The sequence below is a fragment of the Pseudonaja textilis genome, chromosome 12, assembly GCF_049901715.1.
Source record: "Pseudonaja textilis isolate UNSWEBS1 chromosome 12, rPseTex1.2, whole genome shotgun sequence".
Taxonomy (NCBI): Eukaryota; Metazoa; Chordata; class Lepidosauria; order Squamata; family Elapidae; genus Pseudonaja; species Pseudonaja textilis.
In genome coordinates this window covers 10020680-10039828 of record NC_142001.1, presented here as the reverse complement: position 1 = coordinate 10039828, position 19149 = coordinate 10020680, and the positions used below count along the sequence as shown (strand labels likewise).

General features: G+C 42.1%; 1 protein-coding gene across 4 annotated transcripts; it reads right to left on the bottom strand.

Annotated features, from left to right (window-relative positions):
* Positions 1-2203: 2203 nt before the first annotated feature.
* APOOL (apolipoprotein O like) lies at positions 2204-16537 on the bottom strand. Of its 4 annotated transcripts, XM_087940981.1 has the most exons (10): positions 16452-16482; positions 12535-12617; positions 12159-12266; positions 10431-10550; positions 8295-8349; positions 6877-6975; positions 5530-5621; positions 4682-4789; positions 3409-3568; positions 2204-2615 (listed from the first exon to the last, which is right to left on the bottom strand). In XM_087940981.1, exons 2-10 carry the CDS (start codon positions 12535-12537, stop codon positions 2518-2520), a joined length of 843 nt encoding a protein of 280 aa, XP_087797107.1. In that variant the 5' UTR covers positions 12538-12617; positions 16452-16482; the 3' UTR covers positions 2204-2517. The 4 variants fall into 4 exon arrangements, with proteins under 4 accessions (XP_087797107.1, XP_026558807.1, XP_026558806.1 ...); XM_026703022.2 differs by lacking the exon at positions 12535-12617 and having other exon boundaries at positions 12159-12263; positions 16452-16537; XM_026703021.2 differs by lacking the exon at positions 12535-12617 and having other exon boundaries at positions 16452-16506.
* Between the last annotated feature and the right edge of the window lie 2612 nt (positions 16538-19149).

Below are 19149 nucleotides of genomic sequence, written 5' to 3'. Positions count from 1 at the left end.
TGATAACTGTCGGATGGCCCTGGCCCCCTCTCTGCCTCCGATGCAGAGCCCTCATCAGAGCCTTCCCAGACTCCAGGACGGGCCCCTCACTGTGCGAGTCTGCCGGCTGCTCCCCTTGGCGGGCCACAACAATTAGCATCTACAGTTGAGATCTGAATTTGTAGTCAAGGCTTTCTACAGGTTAGAGATGTTGGGTCTCTCTAAAGCAGGGGTCCCCAAACTTGGCAGCTTTAAGACTTGTGGACTTCAACTCCCAGAATTCCTCAGCCAGTATAGCATAGCTGGCTGAGGAATTCTGGGAGTTGAAGTCCACAAGTCTTAAAGTTGCCAAGTTTAGAGACCTCTGCTCTAAAGCCTTGCAGTGTCGGATGAAAAGCCATGTGTGAATTGGAGGAGGAGTGGAAATATGCAAGAATATTTGCCAGCCTGTTTAGCTTAATCTATCAGGCCATTAAGACATTCCATGGATTGCTATAACAGTTAGATTGTTTTAACAAATGGAGGAGGGACAAACATTCTGAGCAGAAAAGCTCAGGAGTTCCTCCAAGGAGGAGAAAAAGTGGAACTATCACTCTTTGGGAGGGTTGGTCCAATTCATGTCCAAAAGATGCTGTGCCAAAAAAACTGGAACCTTCTTCAGTTACTTCTGCAATGATGCTTTTAGAGCAGGGGTGTCCAATCTTGGCAACTTTAAGATGGGTGGACTTGAACTCCCAGAATTCCCCAGCCAGCATGGGGAATTCTGGGAGTTCGAGTCCGTACATCTTAGAGTTGCCAAAGTTGGACACACATTTTAGAATAAAGCTGCCTAGACAACCATGGTGAGATGTTAGAAAAATCCACATTTTCACACCAGGTCTCCTCAACTGAGTCAATTTTGGATCCAGTTAAGTTGGTCATTTAATGTAAGTTTTTCTTTTTTTTACAGGTTTTAGGCCCTTTCTCTATTTTGCTCTGAATGTTCTCTCTAGGTGTTTGAGGGCCAGCTCCTCTCCTATTATCCATTCTTCAAACTAATTGAAAACGCCTGGTCTGATCATCATCGTATAATGAATCAGGCATCACTTCGCAAGAAGGCACCGTCAGGGAAATGAATGCCCAGGGCTCCATAATTGATAAGAGAACCAAAATGGGATTTAATCGGGGTCGGTCACTGGGACTAGAGGTTTAGGCTTCTGAGCTTTTGGACTTGTGTTGAAGCCCACCCTCAGGCAACTTCTCTCCGGAATGTATTATACTATGCATAGAGCATCCCACTGCGCACATTCTGGTGAGAGGCAGGTTTTCCTGCAGATGGGCTCCAGCACAAATCCAAAAGCTCCCGAGACGGAACCTCTGTTCCCGGTGACCGACCCAGACTGGATCCTGCAACGTTTTCCTGGGACACATACAGTATATTTGCCTTCGTTCGTGAGAACCAAAATATTTTGGGAGTGCGCTCCTAAAAAGCATCTTGGAAACGGGAGATTGATCAACAATCAACCCTGCTCCATAAATACTAGTTCCACAAGCTCAACATAGTGGATGTTACACCTCTAGACAGCCTAATAGCCAGGAAAGGAATGGAATGGAATAACTGGAAGGGACTTTGGAGGTCCTCCAATCCAGCCCCCTGTTCAAACAGGAGACCCCATCCATTTCAGACAAATAGTTGTCCAATCTCTTCTTAAAATCCTCCAGTGAGCACCCACAACTTCTGAAGGCAACTTCTGTTCCGCTGGTTAATTGTCCTCACTGTTAGGAAGTTTTTACTTAATTCAAGGTTGCTTCTCTCCTTGATTAATTTCCATCCATTGTTTCTTGTGCTGCCTTCTGGTGCTTTGGAGAATAATTTGACCCCCTCTTCTTTGTGGCAGCCCCTCAAATACTGGAATGCCTCTATCGTGTCACCCCTAATTCTTCTTTTTTTTTTTAAGACTAGCGAAGCCCAAATCCTGCAGCCGTTTTTCGTATGGTTTAGTCTCCAGGCCTTTGATATTTGCACACAGGATGTGTAATAATAATGTGTGGGAAACACAGCAGTGTGCTTACACTCATTAAAGTCATTCGCATAGAACTGTATCGTTTATCTTTTATGGATTGAAATTTGCGCCATCGATTCTACAAACTTAAAAACATCCCTGATCCTCATCTTTCTGCAGATTAGTAAAAACAGCCACAGTTTTTGAATAGCCCGGGGATTAGAAAGAAACGCAAAACAAAATGTGGTTTAAATTCTCTGTATTATTATTATTATTATTATTACTATTATTGCAGCCTCTGTTATTTACACTATTCACTAATTTGGCAGCGAGGATCTCTTGACATTTTTATACACTCCCGAAACCAATTATGCTTTCAACCAGTTGAAAATACGAAGTGGCACTAATGAGTAGAAAAAGATTTTTAAGGATTGCACAAGAAAATTGGCAAGAGAACGAGAGTTAAGAAGCTACCTGACTCCGTTATCACCATGCAGACTGTGAGCAATTTGCACAGGGCTTGTTTTTAAAGTCCCATGAGGAAAACTGGAGGGTATTAGCTTCTCTTACTATACAGATCTGCATCTTCTGGGCTGGCCTGCCCATAGTCCATGAGGCTGGTATCTGCTTTATACTTGGGCGCCTTCAATACATCTGCCAAATATGCACAAAGAAGTTAGGATAGGTGTGTCTGGAATGAGAGAGGGGCTGCTAAGTTTATTTATTTATCTACAGGGGGGTCCGCCATTTACAACCATTTGAAGGTACGGTGGCACTGAATAAAGAGTCTTATGACCGGTCCTCACCTCTATGACCATCATAGCATCTCCACAGTCTCTCAAAATTCAGGTGACTGGCAACCAACCTGTATTTACGATGGTTGCAGCATGCTGGGGTTTTTGATTACCATTTGTGACTTTCCCTGCTGGCTTCTCCCAAACAAAGCCAACGGGGGATGCCAAATTTGCTTAACAGTTCCACGATTCGCTTAAGAACGAAAGTAAGATTTGCTTAACAACCATGGCAAAAGAGGTCATAAAAATTGGGCACTGCTGACTTAATAACCCCCTTGCTTAGCAATGGCAATTCTGGTTGTAAGTCAAGCACAACCTTCCTTCCTTCCTCCCTTTCCTTCCTTCCTCCCTCCCTCCTTCTCCCTTTCCTTCCTTCCTCCCTTCCTTTCTCCTCCCTCCCTCCCTTCTCCTTCCTTCCTTCCTTCCTTCCTTCCTTCCTTCCTCCCCTCCCTTTCCTTCCTTGCTATCTTACCTTTCCTCCTGTTTGGCATTTTGATTTGTACTGGTTGACAGGAATACAGCCTGCACTAACCAGCTGCCTTTGCAGGTGTTTTAAACAACCCCGCCACCCAAAACCTGTATGAACAATCATCCAACTTGGGCATTGCAGGTCCTGACTTGGGAAGTCTGTGGTGGCAATTGGAACATCTCACCTGTTCTGACATTTGGCGCCTTCATTTCACCCATCGAAGTCTCATAATCTTTGTGCACTTCTGACCTCTGGGTCGGCTCCTCTGATGTTTCCACTTTGTCCTCCGATTCTACAGGGGCCTCCTGAGTTTTGGGGAGGCTATGACTGACCCGTGAAGCTTCCTGTACTTGAAAAAGAGATGGTGTCAACTCATAAAACATTTTTTATGGCCATTTTATAGTTGCCAACAGAAAGGGAAGGCGGGGGAAAGGGGTTTGAAAGAGCAGTGTGGTAGCTTGGAAATCAAAAGTGCATTCCATGCATAGTTTTTCAGAGATTGTAATAAGGTGACTGAAGTTTCTGCTGTGCAAATATCTAACTGGAGAACATGATTGATGACTCTTGGCTAGGGATGTGTCCCATTGGAGAATATGAATTATGATACACCCAGAGGGGTGGGGGGAAAACCAGGGTCAAGGGTGGCAGTGAATTATGTGTTTCAGAGTTGGCTACACCCAGGTTGTGCCAACATGTTAACTCCCAATAAATCATGTTCTAGTTTTGGAAGTTTGGCTTGAGACTCATGATTTAACTGGTGTAACTGCCGGAATCCTGACAGATGGAATGATGGAATATTCAGAAAGATACATTGGGTGGGCAGTCTATTATAATTAAACAGTGTGTCTTTCCAAAAAGGGACTGATTTTAATAAAAGTATTGGCCAATAATAATAATTATTATTATTTATCTTTAGCACAGAATTCTTATTAAAAGTGATCAAATGCCAGCACGAGAAAGACCAGGCCTGGATTTTAATTTTTGTAATATTTATTTTATTAAAGATTTTTTCCCCTTAATATAAAATACAAATAGAGATAAGGACAATAGACTTGAACCAGATTTAAAAGCGGCTCCATATCTGGTCACTTGTGCTAAGAAAGAATTGATAGCCAGCTATGAAACAGACAATTTTTTAAAAAAATCTTTACTGAGTCCCTAGTTTAATTCGAGGAGTTGAAGTCCACACATCTTAAAGTTGCCAAGGTTTTAGGGTATAATTTATTGCTTATGAGGTTACCTAGTTGAGTAATGAAACATCTGAAAGCAAACCACCGAATTCACAAGCTTTGAAGAGTCCGTGTATAGATAACTAACATTAAACACCACCGCAGGGCCTCTTTATAATGGGCAATGTAGAGATGCAGTTAATTTTACCATTTAATCCGATGCAAAATTTTGGCATTTTAAAATCAAAACTTTTCGCTATTTAAAATGCTTCTTGGAAAAGAACATACCTGAGTATCTTTTTCCTGGGCAACTTCTGCGGAAGGCTTTTTGGTCCAGAGTGATCCTACAGTTGTGTACATTTTATGACTCGCAGCATAAACTTTGCTACCTGTAACCTGGTTTAATGTGAAATGTGTTATTCAACTGAGCAACAGACACAAGCTGGTGATTTTATTTCTTTTTAATGAATAGTATAATTCTGAGAGTGGAATAAAAACGTCCTAATTCTGAATGGCAGCCTATTTAAAATTTGGCCCCAGAATTTAAAAATGTCAACCAGCAGCAACATTCTTAAACTGATACACACACACACACAACCCTTGTTTACCCCAAAATAAGACCCTGTCTTATATATATTTTGGGTCACCAAAAAAGGCCCCAGGTCTTATTTTCAGGGGATGTCATCCATGAACTAACCTCACTTGCATGCATTGCCCCTGGCCTCCTTTTCTCTGTCAGAGGCCTTCAGGAACTTCTTCTGCGGCCAGCAAGGCTTTCCTGAAGGCCTCTGCATCGATCTGGAGCTTTGTTCTCAGTTCCAGAGGCCTTCAGGAAAGCCTTACCAGCCTTGCCAGCTGTAGAAGAAATGGGCTGGCAAGGCAGGTGAGGCCTGACTACAACTGTCCGAAGGTAAATAGTAGGGCAACTCCACCCCCCATCCCCATCCTAGCTTAATTTTTACCCGTGGACTCTGGAGTGGGTGGGGTCTTAATTGGGGCGTATGTGGGGGGGGGAAATAGGGCTTATATTGGGCTCACATGTAAAAATCAAGGTAGGAATTACTTTCAGGGTAGTTCGTATTTTCAGGGAAACAGGTTATAAAAAACCCAAAATATGAACTTTAAAAGGAGCTTACCTTAGCAACGATCACCGACTGTGCTGGGTAGCAAAGAGATATACCTAGTGAGCCAAGGCACACGGGATAGGCGATTTTCTTGAATCGAGATCCTGCAAGAAACAAAAAAATCACAAGTGAAGATACACAGAGCACCACTAATTGAAACATGAAGTTTCAAGACCCGTGTCCTCATAATTCACTTATGTCATGACATAATGGATCTGCTTTCCTAGAGAACTCTGAACCAGGTGCTGCCCCAGTTGCGTTGTGGCCTGTCGGCTGCCAGCAGAGCTAGCGGCGGAGTCTGACGAGGTTGAGGGAAGGCCTGGGCCAGCTTCGAAGCCCTTGGAAGGCTCTGATAAGGAAACAGCATTGGAGACAGAGCTGGTGCCTTCTGTCCTCCCCCAGGTGGACAGGCAGCTGTCTTCGGGGCCTGAGCTGAGTGAGGGGGAAAAACAAATGGGACCCATCCCATATGCCTAGATGCGTAGAGAGAGGAGAGGAGAGCAAAGGAAAGCAATCAGCCGGATCTCAGGGGAAAAAAAAGACGTTGATGCTAACCAGCCCCTCCCTGGCTGGGAAATAAATAGGATGGGTTTGGGAGGGATCAGATGTCACAGACAACAGTTTGTTTCTAGTATATAGCAAGCAATTTGGATTCCTTGGATTAACCCAGGTTTGTTGGGACTAATTACGTTTGATGTTTTGTTTATCCATGTGAATAAAAGACTGTTCCTGCCCTGTTATGAAGAGAGGTTGTTTTACTTGAGACTAAATGGCTTATCATTACTTGTGAAGGCTGGCTCAAAATAAGTTGTCTAGGTTTGCACAGGCTCAGTCACCAAGAACTAACCAAGTCAACTCATACTTGAGAATTAATTGAGCATATTCAGTTCACTCACTATTCAGTAAATGTGCCGTGCTTAGGATACGGAAGTGAAATGCTATTTTTGAAGCATGAGGTTGCACCTATGACATTTCCTGGCAACTCTTTAAAGCAGCTGCATCTTTTCCTTTTGCCCACAGCTGCAGCTTCAAAAGCTGCAGGTGAAAAGATTAATTTACCCTGGAGTGGGATATCCCCACAGCACGGTCAAAAAAGCTAAGACGGAGCCATGATACATGGAGTGTGATCCAAGATCTGCCTGTTTTTTATGTCCGTCACACAAAGGGCAGAGCTACCATCACACTTCCACAGTTGCCATCTTGACTATTGTTAGCCACACCCTTGCAGATACTGGCTGTAGATTAAGAATAAATTGAATAGAGCAACAGAGATCACATTAATAAGTACAGTTTTTCTTATCACCTGGAGTAGTTCCCTTCCCCATAATTGTAGTATTGTAACAATAAGTATTATCTTACCTTTCCTGGCCAGGACTATTCCAGTCAGTCCTGAAACTGTGATCACACCAACTTTGGGAAGAAATTCTGGGGGAGGATTCTTCAGGTAAACATACACATCTTCAAGATAAGCAAAACAATCAAGGTTATTCCTTGCTGGATTAGCACAACTTCTCTTTATCTCACTGGTTATTTTCAGAAGTTGTAGTCATATGTGTTGTGGCCCGCCAGCGGCCAGCGAAGCTGGGAGCAGACTCGGACAGTGAGGAGGTTGGGGAGGAACATGGAGTCTGGGGAAGGCTCTCATGAGGGCTCTGTGTCGGAGGCAGAGATGGGGCCAGGGCCATCCGACAGTTATCAGCTGCCTTTGAAGTCAGACATCGAGGCAGAAGAACAGCTGGAGCCTGTTCGCAGTGTGCGCATGCACAGAGCTGCCAGGAGAAGGGAACAGCTAAGGTACAAGGGTCGACTTGGGAGTAAAGCCACAGGTGGACGATGAATGGCCCCACCCCTTGAGTATAAAAGAGGAGCGAAAGGGGAGTGGGGCTTTGCAGATGACAATTAGGTCATTTGAGTGAAGATCTGTTCTTGCATTCTTGCCAAGTGTCGTTTGCTACAGTGTGGCATCTGAAGGATATCGGCCTGGCAACTCTCCAAGCCTGATAAAGGTCTGTAATAGTGAAATCTCTTGAAAGACGGGTGGCTGGGACTTTGCTGGAGAGGAATTCACTGTAAACTAAATAAAAGGGGTTTATTGGGACGAGGAGTTGGCTTCGTGCTATTGGGAATGACCTTGGGAGACCGAAGGAAAACTACAGGCTACATAATGGTCAGATATCAGGTAGCTGAGCTCACAAAAGGAATATGGGCAAGGCAAGCAGGTCAGATAGGACCCTCCTTATTTCCTCTGGAGACGGCTGGAGAATTGTACTTTTAGGCTTGTAAGAGTCCGTTAACGAATCCTTACAATAAAGTTAAAGCTAGCACAGGTAATCCTTCCTTTGGTGACTGTTCGAAGTCACAACGGCACTGAAAAAAGTGACTTATGACCGTTTTTCACACAACTCTTGCAGCATCCCCATGATCAAAGCTGGGGCACTTGGCAACTGGCCCATATTTATGATATCATAGTTGCAGTAATCATTTTTTTGCAACTTTCTGACCAGCAAACTCAAGGAGGAAATCTGATTCGCTGATCAACCGTGTTACCAACTTAACAAACTGCAGTGATTCACTTAACAATGGTGGCAAGAAAGGTTGGGGGCAAACTCAGTTAAACAAATGTCTCGTTTAGCAACAGAAATCTGGGGCTCAACTGTGGTCGTAAGACGCGGACCACCTATCCTTTTGCCTCTGCCTCCTGTCTGGACTACCTTGCAAGACTGACAGAAGTACACCAAAACACAAGAAAGTGCAAAGTGCTCTATTGACACACCCACCTTTTCCAAACTGTAAGGAAGTCGTGACTCCACTTTTGACGAAGAGGTAAGCATCCTGTAGAAACAAACAAAAATCATTAAAAAAAAAAAATCCCACTGGCAGATATGAAGGCAGCTTCATAAAAGGAGAGACGGCTGAAAAAAAAATACTCTTCGTTTTTATGCAGTATGTAAATCCATCCCAGGGTAGGTGATTTTTGCAATTAGACAGTGATACATACATGACAAAGTGACGAGGAATTGCCTTCACTAAGGCTAACCTTTTGTACTTGTGGTATGATGCAAGTGGCAGCTTTTGTGGGATGACATTGACACGCACCAACACAAATCATTACTCCCACTTGTCGTCCCCCAGGCATTCGTGGACAGAATGGGGTAAATAATGTCACTTAATGCAAATAATGTGTTGAGATTACAATTCTCTGAATTTCTAGCTTACAAAGTCAAAAAGATTTAAGAAATCAAAAAACAAACAGCCAAAGAACTGCTAAGAATCCTTCCTGTTGTTTTGGACATCAGAGTGCATATATATATATATGCCATCATCAGGCTTTGGTATTGTGTCCGTGTGTGTGTCCGTGTGTGTGTGTGTGTGCGCACACACACACACACACACACAGAGATGGACACAATACCAAAGCCTGATGATGGCAGATGAGATTCTTTCGAAACGTTACTACAACTTTAAAAGCACAACTACAATGATGTGGGAAAATACCCGAACGAAGCTGAATACTATCTATCTATCTATCTATCTATCTATCTATCTATCTATCTATCTATCTATCTATCTATCTATCTATCTATCTATCTATCATCTAATAAGTAATACATATGCATAGGCATACCACATATACACAAACACACACATGCACTCTGATGTCGAAAACAATCAGAAAGATTCTTAGCAGTTCTTTGGCTGTTTGTTTTTTGATTTCTTAAATCTTTTTGACTTTGTAAGCTAGAAATTCAGAGAATATGTATGTGTGCGCATGTATGTATATATATATGTATATATGTATATATATGTATGTATTTGTTTTCTTAAGTTTTTGTGGGTACTTACATGTATAGTATTCAGCTTTGTTCGGTATTTTCCCACGTCATTGTAGTTGTGCTTTTAAAGTTGTAGCAATGTTTGGCAGAATCTCATCTGCCATCATCAGGCTTCTGTATTGTGTTCTGTTCATCTACAGAAGCCTGATGATGGCAGATGAGATTCTGCCGAAACGTTGCTACAACTTTAAAAGCACAACTACAATGTCGTGGGAAAATACCCGAACAAAGCCGAATGCCATGTATGTATGTATATATGTATGTATGTATGTATATATATATATATATATGTGTGTGTGTGTGTGTGTGTGTGTGTGTGGTGTGCCTATGCATTACTTATTAGATTTATTCATATCACAGTCCAAGTTCTCAGCAAATAAGAATGACCATATGGTAGTGAACAATATACACACATCCACTCGCTCTCGCTCTCTCATCTCTAAGCTATGCATCCCCAGGACAATTTCAGTTTTCATCAGTTTGTGAGCTTTTGTTTATTTAGGGTACGATGAGAACATGACAAAAAAATAAACATAGGCACACAATCATGTAATTATACACAAAACTTCTACGGAGCTACAGCAGTGGCCCCATAACTGGATATTCAATTCAGCTATTGGAATATACAGAATTGCAATTTACGTTGTTGACAGTTATAATATCTTTCCTCCAATTATCAATTCAACTACCAATCAGAATGGCTTCTCTCGATCCACCGAACTAGAGTTTGCAAGATACGAATCTTATATTAAACACAATTTTGGGTTTATCCTACCAGATGTCATTATCCAACAAGCTCAGGATTAGCACGATAATTAGAGGACAACATGACAGGCATAGAGAAAAAGAAACAGAACCAGAAACGACTTATTTGAGAACGTTTCCACTCCCAAGGGAGAAGCATCGTAAATGCAAAACTCAACAAGCTTGTAAGAGTTGTGGCCAGGAGATATTTAATCTGCATCTCACCGGCTGTTTTGATATCCAACGTGCTTTTTTGCCTCCCTCTCTTCTTGTGACTGAATCTTCTGAAATGGATTGTTTCTGTATCTAAATCAAGAAGCCTGTTTTTGTTCTCACCTTGCAGTTCTTTAGATAATAACTTGTTGACTTTCTTATGGATGAAATCCTGGTTTGCAGCCGGCCGGGTTTTTCGTCAATGTACCGAGATTCCAGAGGTGGGGCGTTGTAAATGGGAAGCTGGAAAAAAAGAAGAAGGGACAGACGGTGACCAAAGGTTTGCCTGCGGTAATGAAAACCGAGCCTCCACTCCATTATCAGTGGTATTTCTTTGCTCCTCATTCAACAAGGATTGGCCATGAGATTATTGATTAGAATGAATGGGAGTGGTGCCATAGATTTTGCTCAAAGGAGGTGCCCAAATCTGTCTCTTGTCAAGCACAAAGAATCAGGGCTACATGCTAAGTTCCAGTTAAGCTGATTTATTGCTCACGTCTATTCACAAGAGTCTAGTCAAGCACCAAAGGGTTAGCATTCAATAGATAAAGAGTCAGTGGAATTCAAGGGGGACTGGATTTGGACTGTTTGTGGGAACGTAATGATTCAGGCTTATTTCTCTCTTGACTCCACCTTTCCTCCTAGTCTAAGTCATTTAAAGGGTTATTTTCAATATCGCTACCCTTCCCAAGTGATTCACTGTTTTCATCCCTCTTCAAAGAAATCCAGTGTTTTTTTTCACACCACTAGGCTGAGAATGGGAAATGCTAATCATTGACCCATCCTGATCTGCTATAGGTTCTGGAGTTAACAGAAGTCCATCAAAATAAATTAGTAGCAAGCCAACCTTTCTCCTCGTTCTTTCTTTACATGTTGTGCTTTTATCTGGTTTCATAAGAAATAATTTAAAAAAAAAACCCTGAGTGATTGAGCAGCAAAGCCATTAAGCCATGATTCTCTCAAAAGAAGATCCTTGAAACCTTGGAGTTAGGAGCTGGGGTGAGGAAGGATTCTTCCCGGGGAATATCAATGTAGCTTTTTGGGATTCAGAGCTGCTCTAAACAGGAATGAAATCTATATATATAAAAGCGAAATACCACTCACGCATCATCACAAAATCTCCAGAATTGTAAAACCTACAAACTTGAAATTTGGCAGGTATGTTTCTAATGGCTTCTAGGTGCTCGCTAAGAAAGGATTTTTCAAAATGACCATCACAGCATTAGTATTTTGTATATTATTATTAACACGCTCTGATGCTAAGGCGTTCTACTCCCCCTCCCCACCTGAAAAGAAATCTGTTCCAAATGCAAAACACAAGCAGAGGAGTTTCAGTTTCACAGCAGCACCAAGCAGCTTTAGTACAGATCAGTTGAGCTAAGCCATGCCCGGACTCCTTGCTGTCTCCTTCTTGCTCACACAGCAAATACCCTTTCAGTTTCCAAACAGCCCTCAACTCTCAAACTGATGCTGGTAGGCATAGGCACAATTCCCCTCCCCCTTCTTTTCCTCCCCAAACACTAAGCCTGACCACATGGTTTCGTAGCGAAGCACAGGTATAGAACCAGTATTATATATTCACTTTTGGTGATCTTGAGTTCAATCTGCAAGAGGTCATTACAAGAAGCTTATTACTTGTTGATTACTTTTACTTATTATACATTACTTTTCTCTTAGGATGCTGTATAATGATCCACAATGCATATTTAACTGGCATATGGGTAAATAAATAATGATGCATAATCTTTTTGTTTTAAACATAATTCCATGTTTTCAGGCAACTATGCAAGACCTTTTCCCTGAAATGTTAACTACACAACACGAAACCCAAAGTGATCTTAAGAATCTCACTTGATGTGCTTTAACCCGGCGGGATTTCTGTTCTCCTTCGGCTGCGTCAAGTGCATGAGTAGAAGTCCATGCTAGAACTGTAGGAAGAGCTGCCCATTTAGCGACCTGCTGTTATAAGCAGAAGTCAAGAGAAATCAAGGAACAAATTCAATACCACCAGAAAAACAGCTTTTGTTTCTCAACATTCAAGCTAACATCAAGAAACCTGTTATGCCCACATTCCTTTTTAAGCTGGGAATGCTGGTTTATCCAATTGTTAAATGATCCTTTAATCCCTCGTTATGGGGTACAGTTGGGGCGACTGAGTGGACCTGAGCATTTGCTGGCCAGATGCCCTCGCTTTGGCATCGAAGATTGTAATGTTTTTATTACCCACCATCCACCCAGTCAGAGCTGAAGAAGCTCCTTGGATAAGAAGCAAAACATCTTCAAAGAAAAACCAGAAAGTCCAGTTGCCTCCTGAAAAAAAAAACACCTTTGGAACAACAGTTGGAGGATTGCATTTTACAACACTTTTGCTGGAAAGATAGATAGGTAGATAGATAGAGATGGAAAGGAATGGAATGGAGAAAGGGAAGGAAAAGGAGGAAAGAAGGGAAAGGAGGAAAGGAAAGAAGGACAAGAAGGTAAAGGAGGAAAGAAGAAAAGCCCAGGCCCCTGCATAGCCTGATCTCATCGTTTCGTCATGAAGAACGGGTATCCAGCTAGCGTGATGATTAACTGAAGGCATTACTTGTTTACTTGCTAGACTTATATCCTCGTAGATTTTCCTTCTTTCTATGAAGGAACTCAAGACTTCCTTTGGACACAGAAGTTACGTAGAGAAAGTAAGAGTCAAATTTTACGTTTTTAGCAACAGCCCCACTGGGAATAAGAACAGAGGCTCAAGGAATTAGTCCATCCTGGTTTCTTCTTCACCTTTGCCAGAGAGAACTTCCAAAATAGTGCTTACAAAAGAGATATGTCAAGCACAAGTATCAAAGGGCAACTTATACATTAATGTTTTGTAAGAGAATGATGCCTTTATTTTCATCCAATCAATCCGAAGAGTTGGAAAGAACCAACGCCCTGGTCAAGCAGGACACCCTATACCAGTGGCGGCTAACCTTTTTGGGCTCCTGTGCGGATTTCTGCCATGTGTGCCATAGGTTTGCCATCATGGCCCTGTACAGTTTGCGACAAGCTGCTGTCCTGTCTCTTCTTAAAAACCTCCAGTGATGAAGCACCCACAACTTCTGAAGTTCCACTGGTTAATAGTTCTCACCGTGAGGAAATTTCTCCTTAGTTCTAAGTTGCTTCTCTCCTTGATTAGTTTCCATCCACCGTTTCTTGTCCTGCCCTCCGGTGTGCTGGAAAATAACTCGACCCCTTCTTCATTGTGGCAGCCCCTCAACTATTGTAACCGCTGGTCCTTCTTTTCTCTAGACTAGCCATACCCATTTTCTTCAACTGTTCTTCATATGTTTAATCCACTTTAATGGCAAAATTACTTTTTTTTGGGGGGGGGGGGGAGGAAGGGCTCATTAGAAACAGGACTGGAAACTTTCAACACTGATTTGTTTTTACTTTTTCATTTGTACATACATTTTCAATCTTATTTACACGGTAAGAATTGTAGCATGACGGCTGGAATTGGCTGAGTCCACGAATGACACTAATTGCTTTGAGATGTCTGCTGAAAGGAACTGGGCAGCGACTAACCAAATGCTCCTGTAATAGATTTCACTGCCCAGCAATTATTTCGAAGCAATTATCTTAACACTGATTGATGTAAAAAAAAAAAAATTCTGTTAAAAGACCCAGCCAGCCTGTCTGTCTGAGGAGGGGGGCATATTATTAAGTCCAGATAAAAAGTGAGGTTATTGGATTATGTTTAACTGTCTCTCACTTAGATTGAATTAAGTTGATATGATTAAATAATGCTCTCCAGTCATCAATAATTACAATTCAGGGACAGGAAACAGAGGTTTTGCAAGCTGCAAAGTGTAAAGAATTATGCTTCCAATTTTGAAACCATGTTAGACAGGGAAGTAAAAAAAAACTACCCTAAAACATTATCACCGAAAAACATTTTCTTGGGCTGATTAAGAAAATAGCTTGGACATCAAAGCTAGAACAGAACAACAGAGTTGGAAGGGACCTTGAAAGGTCTTCTAGTCCAACCCCCTACTCAAGCAGGAGACCTTATACCATTTCAGACAAACAGCAGTACTGCACTCTAACCACTGCGCCACCGTGGCTCACATAATGCTTGGCTTTGGAGCAGACCTTTCTTTCCTTTTTATTAAAATAATCTAATAGGGAATCAATGCAGGCGAAAGAATGAGACCCACACAAAGTATGGGCAAACAAGTTGTCTACCCCAGGCGTCCTCAACCCCCAGTCTGTGGACTGGCACCAGTCCGTAGCATGCCAAGAAACTGGACCACGCAAACAAGTGAAGCCCCATCTGTGGAGTGCAGGTAGCATAGAAACCACGCCCCCTTTGGTACATGGAAAGATCTTTCTCTATGGAACTGGTCCCTGGTACCCAAATGATTGGCAGCCGCTGGTCCACACCCACCATTATTCTACTACTGTCAATCACAGCAATGTGAAGGGTGTCACACAGGTATTACAGCATCGACTGTATTTTATTTGGATCTTTCATTTCACTCTAGATTCCACAAAAGCGCCGGAAGCGTTTGTAACAAGCACCGGGACTGATACACATTTTACGAAGCTCCTGTTTCTTCTTTTTTCCATTTTTTGGGGGGCCACCGCTGGCATTAACAAAGGAGATGCATCTTTTACCAGGAAAAAAAAGTTTGTACAACTGAAATGTATATGTACTGTCAAACATAAGCAGCAGCTAAGAAAACTGACATTTAAACAAATAATCTGGTGAACTGCATGTTGGAGAAAAGATTCAAAAGGAAAATACCTGGAAGATTCAAAACACAGAATGGCATCTTGAAAACACTTTATCATCGAAAACAGGAACTTGTGCAGTATTGATTCAAGAGTGCCCGATGCTAATTTTGTGAGTTTTAAAACAATAGAATAAGGCTCTCGTTTGACACATGGTTATAACCTTTCCTTGATGAGCAGCAACCACTGTCTTCTACATCATAAAATATGAATTCTTAACAGATTCCCTTAACTCCAGGCTTGTCAAAACAGACACAGCTAGAGAAAAGCTGCAGAAAAAAGCTTCTAGAATGACACTCTCCTTTCTACTTATGACTATAACTTTGTTGCTTGTATCTTTACGATTTATATTGTTTCCTAGTATGATTTATGTTGACTGCTTGTTCAGTATCCTATGACTATCACTAAGTGCTTTATGATTTATGATGAATGTATTTTTATGACGATCATGATTTATCACTTATATCTTTTATGCACACTGAGAGTTTATGCACCAAAGACAAATTCCTTGTGTCTCCAATCACTCTTGGCCAATAAAGAATTATATTCTATTTTCTACATTTCATTATTCTATTCTTTCTTCATTATTCTATTCCATTCCATTCTATTCTTTCTTCATTTCATTATTCTATTCTATTCTATTCTTTCATTTCATTATTCTATTCTTCTATTCCATTCCATTCCAATTCCTTTTCTATTCTATTCTATATTAGAGAGAGAAGTTTGGCCAGGAATCTCAGAAACATCCCAAGGATGTCAGGGTTACACCTGGAGGCAACATCAGTGGGATTTCACAAAGGGAAGGGCAGTCTGCACATGCTCTGCTGCCCAGCATCTTCAGGTACACCCAAAAGGTCCACCTTTCCAAACGGATACGGAGGGGCTGGAACAAGAAATCAGCAATGGAGCCAAGCTTGGGAAGGCACAAGCTTTGCCCACCCTTCCTCATCCATTGCAATGCCACTCTTATTTCTTTCACATCCCCACATTCAGGGAAGAAAGGGGCGAGGACTGCAGTAGGGCATAGGACAAATCCTTCTGCACATGGTCAGAGGTCCGCTCGCCTTTTCCACCCCTTCCTCCCTCACTTGGGCCACTTTCTGCAGGACAGAGTTCCGACTTCGTGGCTGGCGGGAGAAAAGAGCAAAGATCAGGAAGGGGCCATGCTGGCTGACCCAGAGACCCCGCAGGGAAACATGCTCAGGCAACTTTTGCAGCCTAGAACCACTCATTTCAGTTGAAAAGCAGGAAAGGGCTCCCTTTAACGCTGGGAGGCCCCGTCTTGGATCCCGAAACGAAGAAAGGACGTAAAAAAAAGGGTTTCCAGCAGCCTCGAAAGTCGCCGGAATTGGAGACCGGAGAGGCGCGACGCAGCCAACTCACCTTGGCCGCCATTTTGCCTCTACCTCTTTCGCGCGGGATCCGCTCAACCCGGAAGAGGGCGGCGCTGTAGGAAAGCTGGCCCAGGATTGGTGAGGCGGAGGAGTGGCGTCAGAGTGACGTCACTCAGTGTTTCCTTCTCTCCCCTCCCCCCCTTAGTGGCAGAGGTTTCCTGCGCGGAACTACAGCTCCCATGATCCCCCAGGAGCATGGTTCAACCACTGTGCCATATTGCTCAGGATAGCATACTACGGTACAGTAACTATAAGGAGGAAAAGAAACAAGAAGGGAGTTTTTTTTTTTTAAATTCCCGAGGATGGAAGCCCCTTCAAAGGCTAAAAGAGTGTTTTTAAGCCTTGGCAACCTTTAAGAGGTGTGGACTCCCAACTCCCAGAATTCCCCAGCCACACCTGTTAAAAGTTGCCAAGGTTTAAATATACTGCAAGATGTGTGAACAAAGACAGACAAAGATGTCAGCGTCAACAATTTTTCTTTTTTTCTCCTTGGCTCCAGCCATTGATACATTTTACTCCAGACTTCATAGGATTCTGTCTCACCCTTATCCTTAATTTCTAGAGTTAGTCTGTCCATCTCTGCACAGACTAATATTTTCCTTATTATTTCGCTTTATAGAATAGAATAGAATAGAATAGAATTGAATAGAATAGAATAGGATGACTTTATTGGCCAAGTGTGATTGGACACACAAGGAATTTGTCTTGGTGTAAATACTCTCAGTATATATAAAGAAAAGGTACATTCATTAAGAATCAAGAATCATAACATACAACACTTAATAATAGTCATAGGGTATAATCAACAATCAAATCATACTAGGAAACAGTCAAGTGTGAGGGGATGGGTGAGAAGGAGTGGTGAGAAGATTAACAGTAACAGTAGTGTACACTTTGTAAATAGTTGAACAGTGTTGAGGGAATTATTTGTTTGGCAGAGTGATGGCTTTCGGGAAACTGTTCTTGTGTCTAGTTCTGGTGTGCAGTGCTCTATAGTGTCGTTTTGAGGGAAGGAGTTGAAATAGTTTATGTCCGGGAATGTGAGAGGTCTGTAAATATTTTCACAGCCCTCTTTTTGACTTGTGCAGTATACAGGTCCTCAATTGAAGGCAGGTGGGTAGTAATTTTTTTTCTGCAGTCCTAATTATCCTCTGAAGTCTGTGTCAGTCCTGTTGGGTTGCAGATGACAGACTCAATAATTCCTCTGTAGAACTGGATCAGCTGCTCCTTGGGCAGTTTGAGCTTTCTATAGGGTTATCTTCAAGTTCCAGTTTTGGGCATACACCAATCTCGCAGCAGTTATTATATGTAACATTAAATATATTGTTCCTTTACTATATTCCTCCTCTATAATTCCCAATAGGAACATTTTTGTTCTAAACTCTACTTTTTGCCTAACCATCCCTTCCATCTATACCTTTATTTTCCACCAGTACTTTTTTGCTTTTACGCATTTCCACCACATGTGATAATAGGTCCCTATCTCCATGTTGCTCTTCTGAATTTTATATACACTACATACCTGGGAACAAGTCCACCCTAAAGTCATGATCTTACTTTTCATTTGATATGTAAATGGTAGCCAGAAGGGTTCTTCCACAGTTGTCATTGGACATTGACAATCATGTTGGCGATCCTATTTTTATCAACAGCCACACACAAAAAGTGCTGCGAAGTTTTGTCCAAAGCAGTCCCTTAGGTTTTGAAGCCATGATGTTTTTCTTCTGCCTGGACCTCATTTGCCTTTAACCTTTCCCTGGAGGATTAAGTGAAGGATGGCGTGTTTTTCCAGGTGTCGCATCTCATGTCTGAAATATTCTAACTTTTGCTTTTCTTATGGTTTTGATGATTTCCCTTGGCTTTCCCTTGCAGCTTATCACCTCCTCATTTCTGATTTTGTCAACCCAGCTTATGTGTAATGGCTGCCTGTAAATCCACATTTCAAATGCTTCTGGTCTCTTCAAGTGGCTTTCTGTCAAGGGACCAACTCTCCACTCTGTAGAGCAGAATAGAATAGAATAGAATAAGTTGGAAGGGACCTTGGAGGTCTTCTAATCTAACCCCCTGCCTAGGTAGGAAACCCTATACAATTCTAGACAAATGGATATCCAACATCTTTTTAAAAACTTCCAGTGTTGGAGCATTCACAACTTCTGGATGTAAGCTGTTCCACTGATTAATAGTTCTAACTGTCAGGAAATTTCTCCTTAATTTTAGGTTGCTTCTTTCCTTGATTAGATTTCACCCATTGCTTCTTGTCCTGCCCTCAGGTGCTTTGGAGAATAGCTTGACTCCCTCTTCTTTGGGGCAGCCCCTGAGATGTTGGAAGACTGCTACCATGTCACCCCAGTCCTTCTTTTCATTAGACTAGACATACCCAGTTCCTGCAACTGTTCTTTGTATGTTTTAGCCTCCAGTCCCCTAATCCTCTTTGATGCTCTTCTCTGCACTCTTTCTAGAGTCTCAACATCTTTTTTACATCGTGGCAACCAAAACCGAGTACAGTATTCCAAGTGTGGCCTTTAAACTGGTTAGCAAAGACGTAGCATCTGACAAGGCTGATTTTCAATCTTAGGCTAAAGTCGTTTAACATATGAACTAAAATGATGCCTAAATCTTCAAGAGGCCTATGTAATAGAGGTAGCCCTCAACTTGCAACCGTTTGTTTAAAGTTACAACAACACTGA

What these genes read in the sequence shown, in the direction of transcription:
- APOOL (XM_026703021.2), bottom strand. An exon ending in GCCGGGTTAAAGCACATCAA is followed by an intron (nt 10,551 to 12,158) that starts GTGAGATTCTTA and finishes CTTTTTTTCCAG; the next exon opens with CTTCCCATTTACAACGCCCC. An exon ending in AGTCGGTGATCGTTGCTAAG is followed by an intron (nt 4,790 to 5,529) that starts GTAAGCTCCTTT and finishes ACATTAAACCAG; the next exon opens with GTTACAGGTAGCAAAGTTTA.